The sequence below is a fragment of the Aethalodelphis obliquidens genome, unplaced genomic scaffold (genome assembly GCF_003676395.1).
Source record: "Aethalodelphis obliquidens isolate GAN/ISIS:26980383/991018 unplaced genomic scaffold, ASM367639v1 scaffold113, whole genome shotgun sequence".
In the NCBI taxonomy this organism is placed as follows: Eukaryota; Metazoa; Chordata; class Mammalia; order Artiodactyla; family Delphinidae; genus Aethalodelphis; species Aethalodelphis obliquidens.
Genome location: NW_020838057.1, coordinates 1,081,964 through 1,102,924, shown reverse-complemented (window position 1 = coordinate 1,102,924; position 20,961 = coordinate 1,081,964). Strand labels below are relative to the sequence as shown.

Sequence of the window (20,961 nt, the reverse complement as noted above, 5' to 3'; positions counted from 1 at the left end):
TGCCCAAAAAGATGGAGCCATTTGAGACCTGGGGTAGAAAACCTCCCTCCTCTGATCTGAATCTCCCAATACCTCCAGAACACACAGGCAGTCATTTGAAGCCGAAATCCTGCTTTTCTGTGCTGTTTATTCCCACCAGAAAATAAAGGAGACCTGCACTTACCTAAACCAACTCAACCTCACCTCAAAGTACTTCCACATACTGGTGTGGGTTCTGGAGTAACCTTCCATACTCCCTCCATAGAACGTCTGGGCCTGCACTCAGTACCCAGAGCATGAGGTTCTCCAAGGTCCCCCAACCAAAAAGCTAGTAGAATGGCAGGTGAAGAGCCCTAAGACACCTCAAATACAGAGAATGTGTGCGTGGGGGTCAAAACAAGTGAGGGATTGGGACAACCTCCATTAACCAAAAGTGCTTCTGCAGCCCTGGGAATCTGTGGGAACAAGCAGGCCATAGAAGAAAGTGACCATGGTGGTATTCCAGGAGACCAGGCCTTCCCTGGTCTCATGACAGAACCAGAGCCAGGTAATGTCGGGCTGACTGGCTAATCTCCCCTCCCTGCCTCCGTCCCCAGTGCTACCTTTTATCAGTTGTGACCTTGGAAATTCCACAACTTCCCTCTGCCTCAAACTCCTCATCGCCCACCTAGAGTCTTTTCTTCCACTGAACAGGCTTTGGAGAATTTTTAAAGGCCTAACTCAGATTGTGTCCTTCCTTTGTTCAAAACTCTCCACCGATCCGAGGGCCCTAAGAAGAAAAGTATAGCCTCTCAGCTACCACTGCAGATACAGCCTGGCCTCAAACTTAGTTCCTCGCAGAAACAAGATGGAGTACACGTCCCCGGAATGTTCCTGCTTCGGTTGCATCTCCAAGCCTCACTCACACCGCATACACTGGTGGTCAGAAATAGATAAAACACCCCTGAAGCCCTCACTGTCCTGGACCAGACGTGACCAGGCGCCGCTCACTTGGGGCGTTTGTATTTCGGTGGGGAAACGGGCAGGCGAGAACCCGGAGACCGCAACGTTTACCTGAGGTGGGTCCCTCAGTGCAGGAGCCGCCATCGGAGCCTTTGCGCGGAGCGGAGCGGCGACAGTCCAGCGACCGGGTCGGAGTCGGCACGGTTACTCGCCGCAAGCGGCGGCGTTGTCCCCACCCCGCCCCTGTCTAGGGCGCACAAACCCTCCACTTCCGCCTCCTGGGCCCTTCACCTTGTTCCCAACATCGCACAGCGGAGGTATTGAACAGGTCTACAGTCTCAACAACAATCAAAATCTCCTTACGAAGACACCGGAAGTCCCCCTCCCTGATGTTCCCCTCCCGGAAATGCTCCTTTTCTAGATTTTCATTGGATGAACCTTCCCTTAGCGCAAGTTCTTCTGTGTAATGTAGTTCCGTGGCCTGAAGCAGTGGCGCCCCACACTGGAAGCACCAGGAAAAAAGCCCAACAGCACCGAGCGGAGCGCTGGGAAATCAGCTGGGGTGGGGGGGCGAGGAAGCGGCTCCATCCCTCTTAAGGTCTGGGTGGGGATACATGAGGAAAAGGAGGGGGTATACTTCAGAGCATTTATTTAATCTCAGACTCCTTGAAGCCAAACCACGTCGACATCCAGTGGTAACTAGAAGTAAATAAACATCCTATTGCTCTTGAAATGCGTGCACCCTGAAGTGCTAGAGTCATTTTGTAAGCTATGATCAGGGACAAGAAAAAAGACAGGACCCTGACTGGGAATCTGGAAAGGAGATATTGGGCTGGCCTGATGCAGCTAAACAAGAGGGAAAGCACAGCTTTTGGTCCCGCCAGCAAAGGCTCTCCTGGCTGCATAGTCAGTGATTGTGCCCAAGTCACTGAGAAACACTGACGGATGATCAGGCCACCCCAAATGGCTGTATTCTTGCTCTATGTACATCCCTGCCCCACCAGTCTGATTCATCTGCATCCTACTCACATGGCTGACCTTCCCTGTTAATCATAAGGCTTATTCAGTCAATGCCTACCTTCTTGCCCTAGCCACAGGTAGTGATTTTTCTAATCTTTAGATCATAACTTCTTCACATTGATAGTTTATCAAAGGGGCTGAGTGCTGTTCTCCTATGATGGTTTCCCTGAGAACTGATGAGCTAACCTCACGTCAATTCCCTCTAAATCAGGTAAACTCCTTCTGCCCCCCAGTAAAAAAGAACTGCAGTCACATTCTGCCTCCTGTCTGCAGACAATGGTGGGAGTGTGTCTCCAGGACCTTGCTCTGGATAAGTAAGATCCCCTATCCATTAAACCATTGATGTCTCTGTCCTTGTCTCTGGGCTCTTTCTTTGGTCTTCAGGCTGGGCAATTATTCATATATTATCCTGCCTCTGGGACAAGACCCCTTACTCTCTCCCAGCTGACCAGTGTCTCCAGCCTCCACCACTCCCGCCCTGCTGTGGCACAGCTCCCCACGGAGAAGGCAGAGCCAGTGTGGTTTCTCTGCATGTATGGTGGAGTGGGTGAGCTGTGGCCAAACAGCTACCGTCAGAGGTGTGGGCTGCTTCTCATGTACCAGTGGAGCAAGTTCCCTCAATGGCCACCACAGCCCCACCTGGGCTCTGCCCTGGGACTAGGTTGCCTCTTCATCCATAAATGGAGTCTTTCCCTGGTCTTGACTGCCCCAGATCCAGCGACATGTTGGGGCATGGAGTTAGTGTAGCCAGAGCATTTCTTCTGCTCTGGCTGGGGTGTGTGGTGAACCTGCTCACTGGAAACTGGCAGCTGCTGAAGCAGATCTCTCTCTGCCCGGTCCCAGGACCAGGTGGGAGCATGCATACTCCTTCCAAACAGAGTCCAGGATCCTCCAACCTTTCTCTCTGTCCCACTCGTCCTCCAACAAGTCAGGAGGCTTGCCTCTGCCATATAGAACCTAGGAATTGGTCACCCAGTCTGTGGCTCGATCAGCTCACTGCCCCGGGTGGGTGTCTGCCACCTGTGATCTCCCTTCTCCTCTGAGTCCCACATCTCTAGACCCCAGTGCTTTTCTTCTCTTCCTGCCGGATTATGTGTGTGTATGATGCTTACAGCCTTGGTTGTACAGGAGTCCTTCTGCCAGTTTCCATTTAGTTTTCAGTGAAGATTGTTCCACTGTAGATGTATTTTTGATGTGTTCATGTGGAGAAGTGAGCTCATGTCCTCTTACACTGCCACCTTGATTTCCTCTCAGCTGGTCCATAACGAACAAAAAGAACCAAATGAGAAATGAACCTATATTGTTTGGAGGACAAAAGGTCACTTCCTTCAACACCAGAGACTGACAAAGCCTCTCTACTTGCCTAAGCTTTAGTCGGAATCCTCTGAGCGTTCTTTCCCACAGATCTTGGTCTTTGACCCATCCTTGCAGGGCCTGCTTAGCCAAGTTTTATCAAGAAATCTTCAAAGCCCGCTTAGTAAGAATAACTCCCTCAGTGATATCTGATCAAACACCCATTTCCTATCCTCGATATCTGACCTCTACGGCAAGATTTTTAAGTTGGTTTACCAAGAACACCCCTTACCCTGTTTTCTGTTAGTAATTTTCCATCCACTGACTCATTCACTCTACTCCTTGGCTCAAATCCTCAGCTGTCTTAAAGTTGAACTCAATATTTCACCTATATTGTCAGAAGCTTGACACATCCAAAATATTGATAGTTCTGAATAAAGAATTCCTTACCATTTTAACAAGTGTCAGAATAAATTTTTCCCATAACACTGTTAAATCCATTTCAGTCAAACATAAACCTACTCTCTGTAGACAAGGACAGAGTATTGGGAGGATCCTTACGCACCACCAAAAAGGGCACCTAGGGAGCCACCTGGGCACTGAGGGACTTGGATCTCACATGTACCCTCCACAATCCTCTCAATCCATAGGAGGTATTGATAATATCCCCATTTCAGACCTGAAGTAATGGAAGGGCTGAGAGGGGACTTCCTCAAAGTCACAACCCCAGAGGGGACTCAGTCAGAATTCACAAAGAGGTCTTTAGACTCTGCAGCCTCTGCTCCTTGCTGTGGCTGCTCAAAGGGAACAAATGCTGTGAAGGGGATTTGAAAGTCCCATTTCCTACCCAAGGAACTGTGGGAGAGGACCCAGGGAGTTCAGATGGAGCAGGAATCAAAAAGGTCACAGAGGGCACTGGGGTTGTAGTTTAGATGGTAACAGGGTGGGAGGATGTAGGGGCATTTATCCTGCAGCAAATGGACCATTTCTTGAGAGGAAAGTGTGGCCCACATACAGGGTATCTTCTGCTCTGCTTGTGAACCCCCAGCAATGGACTAGGAATTGGGATTCAATGTTAGGTCACCTGGTTCAGGTCACAAGCAGTCTGGTCACTGTAGTCCTCTTTCACTCCCCAAGTAGGTTTGGGGACTCAAAGAACACCTTGCCCAACCTGACACCCTCTGTACCCTTCTCCCCAAGAGCCCCTCTCATTCCCTCTACCCCATGCTAATGGACAGGACTATCTTTTCACTGGGAACAAACATTGATGGCTTTCCTGTGAATGACCCCACTTATCTACCCAACCTGCCCAGTGCTCGGAATGTATTATTATTTTTCCTATTTGTGAAAGGAGGGGTCTGCAGTTCAGAAAGTTTGAGGGACTTCCAGAATGGCATTCAGCTGCCATCCCTTTGATGAGAGTGCATCCTCTACACTGAACAGGTGCACTGGCTTCTCTTCTGCACCTCCCTGCACAGAATACATCAGCTGTGTCCCGACCATGAACTACCCACAGCTCACGTCTGCATCCACACCAGGGCCTCCAGCTCCACCTCCCCCAGTGTACATCTCCCTGCAAACACCTTTCCTTTTGTGAAGTTGTTCACAGGGACAGCAGCATGAACACAACAAACCACACAGGGTCTTCAGCATCGCCCCAAATATGACACGTACCTCCACCATAAGACATATGCAGTGATTTGTTTCCAAGGTCGTGTCCATGTTCTTCATGAACCCACTTCACAATGTGCCTGGGTACAAATTGTCCTGGTAAGTATTTCGAACCCTGTGAGGGTCCCTGAAGGACAAAGAATGTCCACTGCAGCACTCTCCCTGTAAACAAGGCTCTTCCTCCTAACCCCCTCACCCATCTCCTTACAGCTCCTCCTACCCACCAGAAAAACATAAATCACCGAATGATTGCTAATCAGCAAGAACGTCCCCACAACTCCTCAGGACTCACCCTTGACAAACATTCATCCAAATGCCAAGGGCTGAATGCAGGCTGACACCTCACATAAACCATGTAAAACCCCACCCCAAGTCCTTTGCTTGATAAAGCTGCTCACAGGTGTCAATCTCCCGCTTGTAACAAGGTGATGACCCAGTCCCTGAACTGAACACTATCAGTGCATCATCAAACTTGCAGTGATGTGGGAGAGGCTATACTTTCTAAGCCAGTCTGCACCCACCTCATCACATGGATCCACGAGAACTGTGTGATTGTGTGTGGCCCACACGCCAGAATGTTGAGCATCCCTATAACACGCCTGTCTCACAATCTACCTGGAGTGTTTGTGTGGCCACCCCTGCCATGCTGGGTCAGCACCTCCCATTTTATTTTCCCGAGGTTTCATTTCTGTCACACATCTTTTGTGCTGTGGTACATGAGCTTGTATGTCCAGGCTGCATTGAAGGGTGTTAGCATTCAAAATCTAACACACTGTGTCCCCAGTTGTGCTGATATGCAGTAATATTTAGAACACTTTCATGTGCAATAAAGTTACCAGAGTTATGTTAGGGCTCTTTTATTTTAGAAATACATGCTAAGAAATTATGTATTCAATGACATGATACCTGGAATTATAAATTTAAAAATCACGACATACATGATGTTACACAAGCATAAAAATGTGCATGATATGATAAATGATCTAACATAGGGGTAGGATCCAACAGTCATTCCGTTTGTATAAACACTTGAAAATAGTCATCACAAAAGTAGAATATATTCTTGCATCAGTAATTTTTTAAAAATATTTATTTATTTGGCTGCATAGGGTGTTAGTTGTGGCATGTAGGATTTTTCGTTTCTGCACCCGGGCTCCTCTGTAGTTGTGGCACGCGGGCTTAGTTGCCCCACGGCATATGGGGTCTTTGTTCCCTGACCAGTGATCCAACCCAGGTCCCCTGCATTGGAAGGCGGATTTTTAAACATTGGACCACTAGGAAAGTCCCTTGCAACAGCAATTTTAATGTTGAGGATGAATTAAAAATGGCAGGAGGAAACATTTCAGGGGTGTGCACAAGTATCAAAATGTCAAAATGTACATTTCAAATACTTGTAATTTATTCTAAGTCAATTATACACCCATGAAATGACTCATAAAACAAATATGCAAAAGCTGTCACTTTATAATCATTCTACTATGGTAACTACAATCTTAAAATTATTTGCTGCTGCTGAACCTGTAAGGTGGAAAAAGTATACAATGGTGGCCTACTGGCAATGCTTCCCAACTCCATGTTCGGTGACATTATGTTGGCAATTTGACATTGGCTATGGTGTGAAATTGGCAAACACTACAAAACCGGGCTTAATTTACTGTGTAATTGAATGTTTGGACTTAGGCCTGAGGTAGCATATGTTAATGCAGATTTATCTTAAACATGTATAATGTATGTGGTCATTATATCATGCATAGTAAAAAAAATTGAAGAAAACCTGAGAAACTATTCCCAATTACAATTACATTCAGAAAAAATTCACTCACATTATTGGTGAATGAGTGAAATCTCACAGATGTCTTTGTTGTTTCCCTGCTCTCCTATTTGTCAAAAAAAAGAGAAAATAGGCAAACCTCACAAAATAAAAGTAGGCAAAAAATAGGAATAGAAATTTAACCAGACAGGACACAACTAAGTCCTGGTTAGGACTTAGTTTGCATGATATGAAGATAAAATGCTAAGATGCCTAGATGTTTCAACCAACACCTGTAATATAATAGATACACTTTGAATGAGTTAATGTGAAAAATTATATGTAAATATAATTTCTATACATTTTGAAGTATGGATTTTTGGTTATACTTCAAGTTTGTTTGCTAAAAATATTTTTAATAACAATAAACATATGTGAAAATGAGGGCTGAACACTCCATTGTCTTCAAGAAAGAAGGGTGAAGTTGGAGAGCTGAAAGCAGAGGTGGTTTTTGATCTTCTGTTCACTCGCTGTTAATTGGGAAGAAGGACTTTATTATGGATCTCAAACTCTTCGTCTGTGAAGGAATTATCTTTCTGCTTCCTCTGTTCATGGGTATGAAGTGAGCATTAAATGCAATAATATATGTGAATGAATAAAGAGCATTTTTTGAGAAAAAAAAAGAAACTTCAACATCAAGAATCCTGAGGGATGGGGCTTCCCTGGTGGTGCAGTGGTTAAGAATCCGCCTGCCAATGCAGGGACACGGGTCCGAGCCCTGGTCTGGGAAGATCCCACATGCAGTAGAGCAACTAAACCTGTGCACCACAACTACTGAGCCTGCACTCTACAGCCTGCGTGCCACAACTACTGAAGCCCACATGCCTATAGCCCGCACTCCACAACAAGAGAAGCCACCACAATAATAAGCCCGCACACTACAACAAAGAGTAGACCCTGCTCGCCGCAACTAGAGAAAGCCCGGGCACAGCAATGGAAGACCAACGCAGCCAAAAACTTAATTAATTAATTTTAAAAGAAAAAGTATCCTGAGAGAAATGCAATTAAAATCATAATGATTTCATAGTGCCATTTTACAGTCTTCATTGGAGATGTCTGCCTGCATTAACACTCAGCTTTTAAGTTAGGTTGGTCAAGTGTGGGTCCCAAAGAAGGGTGGGCAAGTTCTTGCTGATTAACAATCATTGTTTCGTCGGTTTCCTAGTTTGAAATTGTCCGTGGTGGCAGTATTTGTATCAGGCAAACTGGAAAATACTACAAACCAGGACTTCAGTATATTATTCAAAGTCAAGATTTAAGAATATATGAATAGGGCTTCCCTGGTGGTGCAGTGGTTGGGAGTCCATCTGCTGATGCAGGGGACACAGGTTCATACCACGGTCTGGAAAGATCCCACATGCCGCAGAGTGGCTGGGCCCATGAGCCATGGCCACTGAGCCTGCGCATCCGGAGCCTGTGCTCCACAATGGGAGAGGCCACAACAGTGAGAGGCCCGTATACTGCAGAAAAAAAAAAGAATATGTGAACAATGCAGATTAAATTTAAGGTATATACATGGTTTTTGTGGTAATTACATTGTATGTAGCATGCAAAAAATTGAGGATAAAAATAAGCTATTTATTTGTTAATGAAAAGAAAAATAGTCAAAAGATATGAACAGACATTTTACCAAGAAGATATACAAATGGAAAATAATGCAATTAAAACTACTGGTTGCAAAAAAAAAAAAAAAAAACTACTGGTTGCTTAAATTCAAAATTTAAGGAAATTCAAAAGACCGACCATACCAGTATTGGCAAGAATGTGGAAGCATTTCGCATGCTCCTGGTGGGTATGTAAAAGCAAACAACAATTTCAGGTCACAGTTTGGCAGTTTCATAAGTTAACCATTCACCTATTCGATGAGTCAGGCATTACACCCTGAGTTACTAACACAAGGCAAGTGAAAATACATACATACATATAGAATTGCACACAAATGTTCTAACACCTTTATTTACAATAGCCAAAACTGGAAATAACCCAAATAACCATAACCAGACAAATGGATAAACAAATACTATAATTATAGGAAAGAAACTACTCAGCAATAAAAAAAATGAACTGCTTATATACGGATCACTGAAGAATCTCAAAATATTTATTAATCATGAATGAAACCAGGAAAAAAAAGTAAACATTTCATTAATAAAATCATATAAAATTCTAGAAAATACAAACTAATCTACTATAAATAAAAGTAAATGAATGGTGATCTGTGGGTGGGGGAGAGGAAGGACATTATAAAATGGCATGAGGTAAACTGGAGATGATAGACATGTTCATTATCATGATTATGATGAGACTTTGTGGTTCTATATGTAAAAATTTATACACTTCAAATAGATACAGTATATCACATGTCAACTATACCTGAATAAAAATTCACAAAATTGTTCAAAAGAAAAATCTAGATCTCTCACTTTTTTCAAAAACTCAGGTCTGGGGAATTTCCCTGCCAGGTCCAGTGGTTCACTGCCATGGCCTGGGTTCAATCCCTGGTCAGGGAACTAAGATCCCAAAAGTTGCATGGCACAGCCAAAAAACAAAAACTAACAAACAAACAAAAATCAGGCCTAGCAATCCTATATTGCCTCACTTTTCTGATGACCTTGGAGGAACAGCCTTGCTTTAGTGGTAGCAACTACTGATGAGTAATAGATTCCTTCCCACCTGAGTTAACAGGAATGCTGGCTGGTCACAGAGCCACACTGTGGACTAAAGCAGTGGTCCCCAACCTTTTTGGCATCAGGGACCGGTTTCGTGGAAGACAATTTTTCAACATACAGGGGAGGGGGTGTGGGGTGTGATAGTTCAGGAGGTAACATGAGCAATGGGGAGCAGCAGATGAAGCTTCACTCGCTCGCCCGCCACTCAGCTCCTGATGTGCGACCCACTTCCTAACAGGCTGCGAATCAGTGCCTGCTGGTCCAGAGCCAGTGGGTTAGGGAACCCTGGACTAAGGGATTTCCTTTCTCTGTTTCTCTGCCTCTGTAGCAATGGCCTTTAGGTGAACATCCCAGAGAGGCTATAGGAATCCAGAAAAACAATAACTTATTTTCTTTCACAAGGACCTCAGCTACAAAAGATACACTTGCCTGGAGGTTGTGAGAATTTCTGGTCATCTGTGCCCACTGATACTGCACAGTCAGAGTCAATGGAGCATTTGTTGATGCAATTTTAGAAGGGGCACACTCCATCTACTCCACTGCAGTCTCCTCCACTCCAGGGTTTCTTTACCGAGATGGTTTCCCCTGGCCCTAGTCTTACAGTGGCATTATCTAGTGAACTCTGGGGATCACAGCATGTGGTTCTTTTGCAGGATAACTGCTGAGCATTATGTGATATTTACTGTGAATAAGAAAAAAAATTTGTGTTGTTATCAGAAGCACTGAAGGCTGTCATAACTTCCTGGCTCCTCAGGGTGTTTTCTGAGTCCACAAAAAATCCTGATACCCAGTCCACAAATTAGGACCCTAAAACCCTGCAGTCTTTTCTAGGAGACCCTGGGCAACAATATATTTATCTTAGACCAAAACCAGAAAGAAAGATATATATATATATATATATATATATATATATAGTGTGTGTGTGTGTGTGTGTTTGTGTGTGTGTGTGTGTGTGTGTGTGTGTGTGTGTGTGTGTGGTACACGGGCCTCTCACCACTGTGGCCTCTCCCATTGTGAAGCACAGGCTCCAGACACGCAGGCTCAGCGGCCATGGCTCGTGGGCCTAGCTGCTCCGTGGCATGTGGGATCCTCCCGGACAAGGGCACGAACCCGAGTCACCTGCATCGGCAGGCGGACTGTCAACCACTGCACCACCAGGGAAGCCCAAGAGCTATATTCTTAATCATACTGACATGTGAGGCACACAAAGCATGGGACCCCCCTCCCACCATGAGAGCTGTGCAGTCCTTAATGCTGGTAGAGCCCAGTTGTTTTCAGATCACCTCACACAGTGAATGGAACTCCAACACCAAAGATGGCTTAAACATTAATGCCTTTATTATTGCAAAATGCAGAGCAATAGGAGGCTTGCAATTCCCAGCTTTGTGACTCAGAGGCTGGGAAAATCCAAAAGAAATGTCACCATAAATAAACATGTCCCTGAAAATGCAGTCCTTCCTGGCAAGTCACAAATAGAACTCAGACTGGGTCCACTGGGCCCAAACTGGATCGGGTCCAGGCCCTACTTTGGAAATGGGAAGGGAATGAGGATCCCACAAGAGCTAAGACTACTCATTACTTACCCCGCAAACAGGAATGGGACAGAAGTCAACTTCCCTGAACATGTTGGGAGATAATTTTGCACATTGTGTGAACCTGCTGGATAACACAGGTGAAATGAATTCTGTCATACTGGCAGTGACATAAAGCTAGAAAGAGCCTGGCAGGAAATAAAGTATAACACAGCTCCTTAAGGATTCCTACATAACACTCCCCACTGCAGATTTGTGGATGTATGGGCTTTAATTCAGGTAAATGGCTCCCTCAAAACTTATCTCCTCCACTGTAATTACACTAGAAGGAAACTGCACATCCCAGCTATCTATGGCCCTTCACTAGTGTGAAGTCTCTCGTGTTGAATGAGGTTATATTTGCAGCTGAAAATTTTTTCCAACATTCACTGCACTCAGGACCTTTTTCCAGTGTGAACTCTCTGATGCTGGATGAGGCTGGAACTTTGGCTAAAGGATTTTCCACAGTCCCCACACTCATACGGCCTTTCTCCTGTGTGGACTCTCAGGTGTTTAACGAGGTTAGATTTGCAGCTAAACGATTTCCCACATTCATTGCACTCAATAGGCCTTTCTCCAGTGTGAACTCTCCAGTGGTTCTTGAGGTTGGAACTATGGCTAAATGATTTTCCACAGTCCCCACACTCATAGGGCCTTTCTCCTGTGTGGACTTTCCGATGTGAACTAAAGCTGGAGCTTTGCTTAAAGGATTTCCCACATTTACTGCACTCATAAGGCCTTTCTCCAGTATGAAGTCTCCTGTGGTGAATGAGGCTGGAGCTTCGGCTAAAGGATTTCCCACATTCACCGCACTGATGAGGCCGTTCTCCAGTGTGAACTCTCCGGTGGTAAATGAGGCTAAAGTTTTGGCTAAAGGATTTCCCACATTCACTGCACTCATAAGGCCTTTCTCCAGTGTGAACTCTCTGATGTTGAATGAGGTTAGATCTTTGACTAAAAGACTTCCCACATTCCCTGCACTCATAAGGTTTTTCTCCTGTGTGAACTTTCCTATGGCTATTGAGGCTATAGCTCTGGCTAAAGGATTTCCCACATTCACTGCACTCATAAGGCCTTTCTCCAGTGTGAACTCTCTGATGTATAATGAAGCTGGAAAGGTAGGTAAAGAATTTTCCACATTCATGGCATTCGTAAGGCCTTTCTCCAGTGTGGACTTTCTGGTGCTGAATGAGGTTACATCTTCGGGTACAGGCTTTTCCACATTTGCTGCACTCGTAAAGCCCTTCTCTAGTGAGGACTCCTTGGTCCTCAACAAGTGTGTCTGTGCAGTTGAGGGCTTTTTTGCCTTCTCCCCAGTTCTGATGCTTTTTTCCACTGTGAAAGACAGCCTCACACTCATTACTGTTGTTTGGCTTCTCCTCAGTGTGAATGACCTGTTGATGGAAAAATCCCATGCTGGCTAAGAAGTCCTTCGCAATCTCCATACAGATAATGGATTTCCCTGACAAGTGGGTTGTGCAACTCTTTACATACAAGTCTTGGTCTGCAGAACTTCTGATGGGTATCTTTCCAATGTGCTGCCCCTGGTACTGCTGAAGGTTGGCAGTGAAATAAAATTGTTTCCCATACGTGTATGGTTTCTGCCCAAGATGCATTCCCTGGTGCTCAGGCAAGTGCAAAATATCTCTCAAGATTGGGCCCCACATCTCAAAGGGCTGGGCCTTCTGGGGAGATGAAATTGCTTTAAGAGTCCTGATCTGTGACACTCCTTCTACAGAAATGCTCTGTTCAGGAGATGTTTCCTTATCTTCCACTTCATGCCAACAGCCTGAAAAAGTGATGGTGAAGTACACGTTAACCATATTGAGAGGGGGCAAAACAATCACAAATGTAAATTGATGCATCAAAGAATCAGTCCATGAAACTGTTTTCAGGAAAAGAAAGTTGGGGTCAGCTTGAGGAAGCAGCTGCTGTGCCCCACTGGTTCCCTAAGTTCACAGGATTGTGTGGGCCTCCCCAGGCACAGGACATGAGTAAAGGGTGTGGCCCAGGGAGAAAGGCATGTCCTACAGCTCATTCTTCTGCTAATGGCTTTTAGCAGGATTATATCTGCTGACAACATGGGATGCTGTGCAGAAGTCCAGTCCAGTCCCAGAAAAATCTGACTGGAACAAAGGTAAAAAATGTTTAAGCATAATTAGACACTTGCACACTTTAGGACACTACAAAGTGGGAATGCACTAAGGAGGGAACAGTGTGAGGAATAAGTGAGGTAAGCAGTCCAGAGAGGTGGGGAGTAGCTCTCAGCTGGAGTCAGAATAAAAATGACTAGTAGAAATGACAAGTCAGCAAAGTGTTAAGAATGGAGAAGGGAAAGTAGAAGTGAGGTGTGGCCACTAGCAATGGCACCAAAACACAATTAAACAGGACAGGTTCTTTGTATGATTTTGACAAAGCCCTGAAGTGATGTCCTCTCTCAAATGCCATTCATCTGTGTCAGGCCTGCTCTGAGCCCATCTTGTTGAGAATGGAGTCATGTCCATCCTGTGAAGCAGAGGACATTTTCTGTAGCCTCATCTGAGGATCTGCATGAGACCAAGAGTACCCAATTCCTAAGGGAATGACAGGACAAGTCAGTAGCCAATACTGTCCCAGACAACTCAGCACACAATAGACCACCAGAAAGCTATTTAAATACTACAAAAAAGTTCCTAAGGACAGACAGAGGTAAGAGAGCAGAAAAGTAAGAACCAGCAATGTGTCTTCCCTTCTGGACAACTATACTGGTAGAATCAATCTGATGTAACCCCTCTGCAATGCTAAACTGCTTTAATTTTGATCACTTTCAGCTCTTAGCATGGTAATGGTTTTCATTCTCCAACTCCCCTAACTCTGAGCCCTGGGGCAGGCACCATGTACGTGTTCCTGGAGAAGCTTCTAGGAGCCAGGTTGGGCAATAAGGCATCTGTCCTCCAAATATCAGAAATCTGTGCTCTTTTTGCTGCTTCTAATGATGGTAGTGCTACAGAGTTGGGCAGCCATTGTTGGAAACCACACTACCAATGTTGCAAAGGCCCTCCCCTCACTAGCTGAAGCAATTTCACAGGGGATTTAAAGGGCAGGCGTCTATTCTGTCCACCCCCCTCACATCATTTTTCTCTTAGTCCCATTTTGATAGGCAGAAATTCAAGGACTAAGGCACTCAAAATCAATCATATATGCAGGGGAATTTACAAAGTCACCATGCATATCTGGGTAAGAAAAAAATCTGAGTAGACCTTAACTTTATACCTCAGACTGATCTCCAGGTTGGAGACAACCTATAGCCATTAAACAAACAAACAGAAAGACAAACAAACAGATCCCAGCAAACCCTAGGAAGAGGGAGAACTGAATCTCAAGTTACCACAATGTAAGACACAAACACCCATTTTTCAACAACAAAAAAAAATCATGGGACATACAAACCAACAGTTTATCCCTCCACCCCCTTTCACCCTTGTTAAAATATCGTTGAAGCTAAAAGGGTATAAATTCAAATAATGTGTTATAATTTTAGCATGGTAAATGTAATTTCCATGGTAACTACAAAGAAAAAAATAGCTATAGAAAGTACACAAAGGAAACGACAAAAAATGTAAACATTTTACTACCAAAACACAAGTGGAACACAAAAAACAGTAATGAGGAAACAAGGGACAAAAGAGACCAAAAGACATGTAGAAAACAAATAGCAAAATGACAGAAGTAATTCCCCCCTCATTAGTAATTATTCTAAATGTCAATGGAATAAAATTTCTAAGCAAAAGAGAAACTGGCAGAATGGATAAAAGAACATAATCCAACTATATGCTTTCTACAAGACACAACTTGCCAGGATGGTTCAACATAAAAAAATTCAGGGGTTTCCCTGGTGTTCCAGTGGTTAAGAATCCACCTTCCAATGCAGGGGACACGGGTTCGATCCCTGGTCAGGGAACTAAGATCCTACATGTCGCGGGGCAACTAAAGCCCTTAAGCCACAACTACTGAGCCTGCACGCCACAACGAAGCATGCGCCACAATGAAAGATCACATATGCTGCAAGGAAGATCCTGCATGCTGCAACTAAGATCTGATGCAGCCAAAAAATAAATAAATAAATATTTTAAAAACAGATACAAAATTCAGTGTAATATATCACATTAACAGAATGAGGAAAAAATCATACCACCTCAATCAATGCACAAAAACCACATGACAAAATTTAATACCCTTTCATGATAAAATACTCAACAAACTATCAATAGAAGGAAACTAGCTTAACATAATAAAAGCAAAGGATTTAAAATCCATGACAAATATTGTACTCAACGGTAAAAGACTGAAAAGTATTCCTACAATATCAAAAACAAGAAAAGGACACCAGCTTCCACCACTACTATTCAACATAGTGCTGGAAATTCTAGACAGAGCATTAGGCAGGAAAGACAAAAGGCATCCATAGCTCATGAAATTTTAAAGATTCCACCACAAAACTGTTAGAATAAATGAATTCAGCAAAGGAAGAGCATACAAATTAAACAGTTGTGGGAATTCCCTAGTGGTCCAGTAGTTAGGACACAGAGCTTTCACTGCCAAGGTCTGGGTTCACTCCCTGGTCCGGAACTAAGATCCTCCAAGCCAGGCAGTGTGGCAAAAAAAAAAAAAAAAGAATTAAACAGTTGTGTTTTTTTTTTTTCCTCCCAGCAACAGAGACATCAATGGTTTAATGGATGGGGGAGCTTACAAATCTGAAGCAAGGTCCTGACGTGACACCCCACCCTGTACAGCAGACAATGGGCAGGACATGACAACAGTCCTTGCTCCCGGGGGAACAGAAGATTACCAGTTATAGGGGAACTGGCATCAGGTGGGCTCATTAGTTACCAGGGAAACCAGTAGAGAGGCAAACCCCTCACCACCCCTTTGATAAGAATGATCACTAGCTGGGGCCTGGGGCAAGTGGGTAGGAAGGTCAGTCATGTGCATAGGGTATAGATGAAGCAGGAAATGGTCGGGCAGGGGATGTACAGAGAGCAAGAGAACAGCCATCTTGAGTGGCCTGACCATACACTCTACCCCTACACACACTGCACGACCCTTACAATCTTGGTCTACCCTCTTCCGCGATATCCCTGGGGTCAAGTATGTAGGGGGCACTGCAACCAGATACCACAAATACAATACAGACAACAGCAGCCTCAGAGTATCAAGATACCTACTATGCTCAGAAGAGTCATTTGCCAGGATGTGGGCAAATTTTGGAGCCAAGATCTTACAAGGTCAATGGAAAGAGAGTCAATAGTAAGAGTGCCCTGTCCAGTTATAAGGAAGGTAAGGCCACCCCGGGTTTTCACAAACCCAGAGCTACCCCCATGGGGAGGTCCGGATTTTAAAGAAACATTCTGGTGACCTGGCCAATGGTCAGCAGTCGCACTACAGATCTGTCTCCCCATGCTAGGTTGAGTGCCATTAAGGTTGGACCCATTAGATCCTTCCAAACAAAAAAGAGTTAATCCCACTAGTTGGACTTATGTGTCCAGAAGCCAGCCTATTCCATTCCACACAGCATAGCCAAGGGAGGCTCATGGGCAGTCAGCTGTATAGTAACGTTTACCAACGGGGTCCTTCTTTTTTTTTTTCTTTTTTTTAATTTTTGGCTGTGCCATGAAGCATGCGAGATCTTAGTTCAACAGGGCTCCTTCTGAGGTACTGGCATGCGGGACAAAAATATGGTGAGAGTCTTTCTCCCCCATTGTCAGTAGTCCCCAAATAGTCATAGTAGCCAGGTCAATTTTTCATGGAAGTCCAGAGAAGGTTGACAATCGCATCTCACTGGAGACCCAGCAATTAGACTCACTTCACGGTGAGGCCAGTGTTGCTGCTCAGTCGTGGAATAGATTTCCTCCTTCAGGCTAGAGATGAAATTTAAGACATCTAACAGGCACAACACAGGGGAGATTATGATAATTAAGCAAAACACAAGCAGTAACCACATTCTGAGATAACACACCTGCCTGTGGTTTTTCTCCTAGTCTGTAAAACAGTTCAAAAACTCAACTTTCAATAACACAAGAACGTGACTAAAATCATGTATACGATGGCCCCTTAGTTTCACCTTGGATGTCTGAACAAGTTACTCCATTTTGACTTTCAAACACATTCCCTTCCTCAATGGCCAAAGCAGATGTACAACGCATGTCTGAAAGATCACAAATAGGCTGCTCTGATCAGTAAAATTTAAGTTAAGCCAGAATGACTCCCCTATACCTCAACACATGGAGATTTTCCCATCATTTCCCCTTCTGATTGCAAATCTCTCAGTAGAAAACATTGATGACTAAAATATCCGTCCCTCTAGGCTGGGGTGCTGGCTCCTACCCCAGGTTCAGATCATGTCCCTCAGTGCTAGGGCTCCTTTATATTTGCCTAGTTATACAAGGTGGGGGAAAACCAATCAGATCTCATGAACAGGCTCAGAGGAATGTTAATGGGCAAACACTTTATAGGCCATATACTTCTTTCTTTCTTTTTTTTAAATAAATTGATTTATTTATTTTTGGCTATATTGGGTCTTTGTTGCTGCACACGGGCTTTCTCTAGTTGCAGTGAGCAGGGGCTACTCTTCATTGTGGTGCGTGGGCTTCTCATTTGGTGGCTTCTCTTGTTACAGAGCACGGGCTCTAGGCACGTGGGCTTCAGTAGTTGTGGTGCACGTGTTTAGTTGTTGCGTGACATGTGGGATCTTCCTGGTCCAGGGCTCGAACCCATGTCCCCTGCACTGGCAGGTGGATTCTTAACCACTGTGCCACCAGGGAAGCCCTAGACCATATATTTCTTATACCCAATTGTCACACAAGCATTGTACATGTGCTTTTAGTAGCAGACTTAAAGCAAGCAGTGTCACACTTAATGTGACACAGTCACACTGTCACACACTCTGTGGCAATTTCACTAGATAATTTTCTTTCCATCCAGAACATCAGGGCAAAAGTATGGCTAACATAATAACTTTCATAAATACAAACCTCAATTAACAGAACTAGAATTTAATATCCACTAAAACATAGTCTTTTTTCTCCTTGAAATTACCCTCATCTCCACCAAACAGCCAAATCGAAACTAATCTGTTTGTAAAACAAGTGTGGTCAATTGACCACTTAGGCTCCTCCAAACTAGTTGTGGTGGAATTCCTCAGAAGGAGTGTCAGAATGAATTCCCAAAAGGCCTCTCAAGGCCAGGAAAGCCATGCCAAAGGCATGCCACCAGATTATGCCTTGGTGGATTTTTCTCTTCTAGAAGTTCCCAAAATATTGAGATTCCTGCACATGCCAGGAGTCAGCCTTTTCCATTCCCCTGATAAGGCTGTTCAGAACCCAAGAGTCCCCAATTTCTGGAGGCACCAGGCAGGGAGAAAAGAAAAATGTTTCAATTCTACACACAGGTGTAGTTTACCCAATTGCTGTAAGTCATAACTAACTTCAGGGGAAGGGCTTCCCTCCACACGTATGAAGCAAGGTCCTGGATCGACTACCCACCATGTGCGGCAGACGGCAGGCAGGACATGGCGGCAGTTTTCCACAGTTGTATTTCTACACACTAACAATGAACAATCTGAACAGGAAACTAAGAAAAAACTCCACTTATAAAACTATCTACCAAAAGAATAAAATACTTAGAAATAAACTTAACTAAGGAAGTAAGACTTGTACACTAAAAAGTATAAAACACTGCTAAAAAAAAAATTAAAGACAGTAAATGGAAAGACTTCTATGCTCATAAATTGGAAAACTTAATATTGTGAAGATGTCGATATGACCCCCAAGCCATCTACAGACTCAATGCAATCCCTATCAAAATTCTAATGATGTTTTCTGCAGTAATATAAAAATTCATCCTAAAATTCATATGCAATCTCAAATAACAACAAACAGCCAAAACAATCTTGAAAAAGAAGAACAAAGTTGGAGGAGTCACAATTCTAAATTTCAAGTTATCAGTGTGAAGCTACAGTAATCAAAACAGTGTGATACTGGAATCAAGGCAGACATACAGACCAATGGCACAGAATAAAGAGCTCAGAAATAAACTCTCACATATATGGTTAAATGGTTTTCAAAAACGAGGCCAAGACCATTCGACAGGGAAGGACAGGCTTTTCAACACATGATGCTGGGAAAACTGAATACCACACGCATAAGAATGAAATTAGATGGACACCAGGTACATAAATTAACTCAAAATGGATCAAAGATATAAACTTAAGAGCTACAAATATAAAATGCTTCATAGAAAACAGAGGAAAACTTCATGACATTGCATTTGGCAGTGATTCCTTGGAAATGACATCAAAGGCACAAGGAACAAAAGGAAAACAAACTGGACTTCATCAAAATGAAAAACTTTGGTACATCAAACGATGCTAAGAAAATAGTAAAAAGGCAACTTACATAATGGGAGATAATATTTACAAGTCAAATATCTGATAAAAAATTAATATCCAGAATATGTAGAGAATTCCTAAAATTCAAAAACAAAAACATCAAGCAACTTGATTCAAAAGTTGGGAAAAGGGCTTCCCTCGGGGGTCAGTGGTTGAGAGTCCACCTGCCGATGCAGGGGACACGGGTTCGTGCCCTGGTCCGGGAAGAACCCACATGCCGCAGAGCGGCTGCGCCCGTGAGCCATGGCCGCTGAGCCTGCGCGTCCGGAGCCTGTGCTCCGCAACGGGAGAGGCCACAACAGTGAGAGGCCCGCGTACCGCAAAAAAACAAAAAAAATTGGGAAAAGACTTCAACAGACATTACTCCAACAAAGATATACAAAAGGGTAATAAGCACACAAAAAGATGCTCAACATCACCAGCTGTTAGGGAAATGCAAATTGAAACACTATGATACTGGGACTTCCCTGGTGGTGCAGTGGTTAAGAATTTGCCTGTCAATGCAGGGGACACGGATGTGATCCCTGATCCGGCAAGATCCCACAGGCTGCGAAGCAACTAAGCCTGTGCACCACAACTCTTGAGCTTGGGCTATAGAGCCCGCGAGCCACAACTACTGAGCCCACATGCCACAACTACTGAAGCCCGTGCACCTAGAGCCCATGCTCTGCAACAAGAGAAGCCACTACAATGAGAAGCCCGCGTACCACAACGAAGAGTAACCCCCACTCGCCACAACTAGAGAAAGCCCGCGCCCAGCAACGAAGACAAAATGCAGCCAAAAATAAATAAATAAATAAAGGAACATACCTGTTTTAAAAAAACAAAAACAAAACAAACAAAAAAACCCAACTATGCTACCACTTCATACCAATTAGGATGGTTATCACCCAAAAAAACAGAAGTGTTGGCAAGGATGGGAGAAATTGGAACCTTTGTGCAGCTGTAATTTTAATTCTATTAAAGACAGATTTAACATAAGATGAAGCAATTCCAATTTTCCGTATATACCCAAAATATTGAAGCAGGGACACTAAATATCTTCACACCCATGTTCATAACAGCATTATACACAAGAGCCAAAATGTAGAAGCACTCGTGTCCCCCTATAGATTAATAGTAAACAAAATGTGGTACATTCATAAAATAGAATATTATTCAGCCTTAAAAAGAAAGGAAATTCTGACACATACTACAACACAGATGAACCTTTAAGATAGTATGCTAAGTCAAAAAAGCCAGACCAAAAAAAAAAAAAAAACTGCTGATGATTCTGCCAATATGTGACACTCAGAATAGTCAAATTCAGATACAGAAAGTAGAATGGTGGTTGTGAGTGGATGGGGGAAGTTACTGTTTAATGGGTAGAGTTGAAGTTTACAAGATGAAAAACTTCTGTGGATGCATGATTGTGATGGTTGTACAATGAGAATTACTAAATGCCACTTAGAAGTGGTAAATATTTTGTTTTGCAAAATTGCCTCAACTAAAATAAAGAAAAAAGAATCTTAGCAAAAGACCTCTCAAGAAAATTTGTGTAAGCAGTGACTATATAAGTGACTACACTTCCAGGCACAGTCA

At 43.7% G+C, this 20,961-nt stretch overlaps 2 protein-coding genes across 4 annotated transcripts in view; both read right to left on the bottom strand.

The window, feature by feature from the left end:
• Positions 1 to 2,327, bottom strand: part of LOC113615249 (zinc finger protein 256-like) — a 60,478-nt gene extending 58,151 nt beyond the window's left edge. Inside the window, exon 1 of one of the 3 annotated variants that reach the window (XM_027097462.1) lies at positions 1,033 to 2,327. In XM_027097462.1, the coding sequence (XP_026953263.1) occupies positions 1,033 to 1,065 (33 nt within the window). In that variant the 5' untranslated portion in view covers positions 1,066 to 2,327. Of the gene's footprint in view, positions 1 to 542; positions 836 to 1,032 lie in introns of those variants that run through there. The other 2 variants (XM_027097465.1, XM_027097467.1) reach the window with 2 other exon arrangements.
• Positions 2,328 to 10,700: 8,373 nt separating this feature from the next.
• LOC113615259 (zinc finger protein 211-like) lies at positions 10,701 to 14,773 on the bottom strand. Its single transcript, XM_027097485.1, has one exon. It carries the CDS (start codon positions 12,818 to 12,820, stop codon positions 11,351 to 11,353), a length of 1,470 nt encoding a protein of 489 aa, XP_026953286.1. The 5' UTR covers positions 12,821 to 14,773; the 3' UTR covers positions 10,701 to 11,350.
• Between the last annotated feature and the right edge of the window lie 6,188 nt (positions 14,774 to 20,961).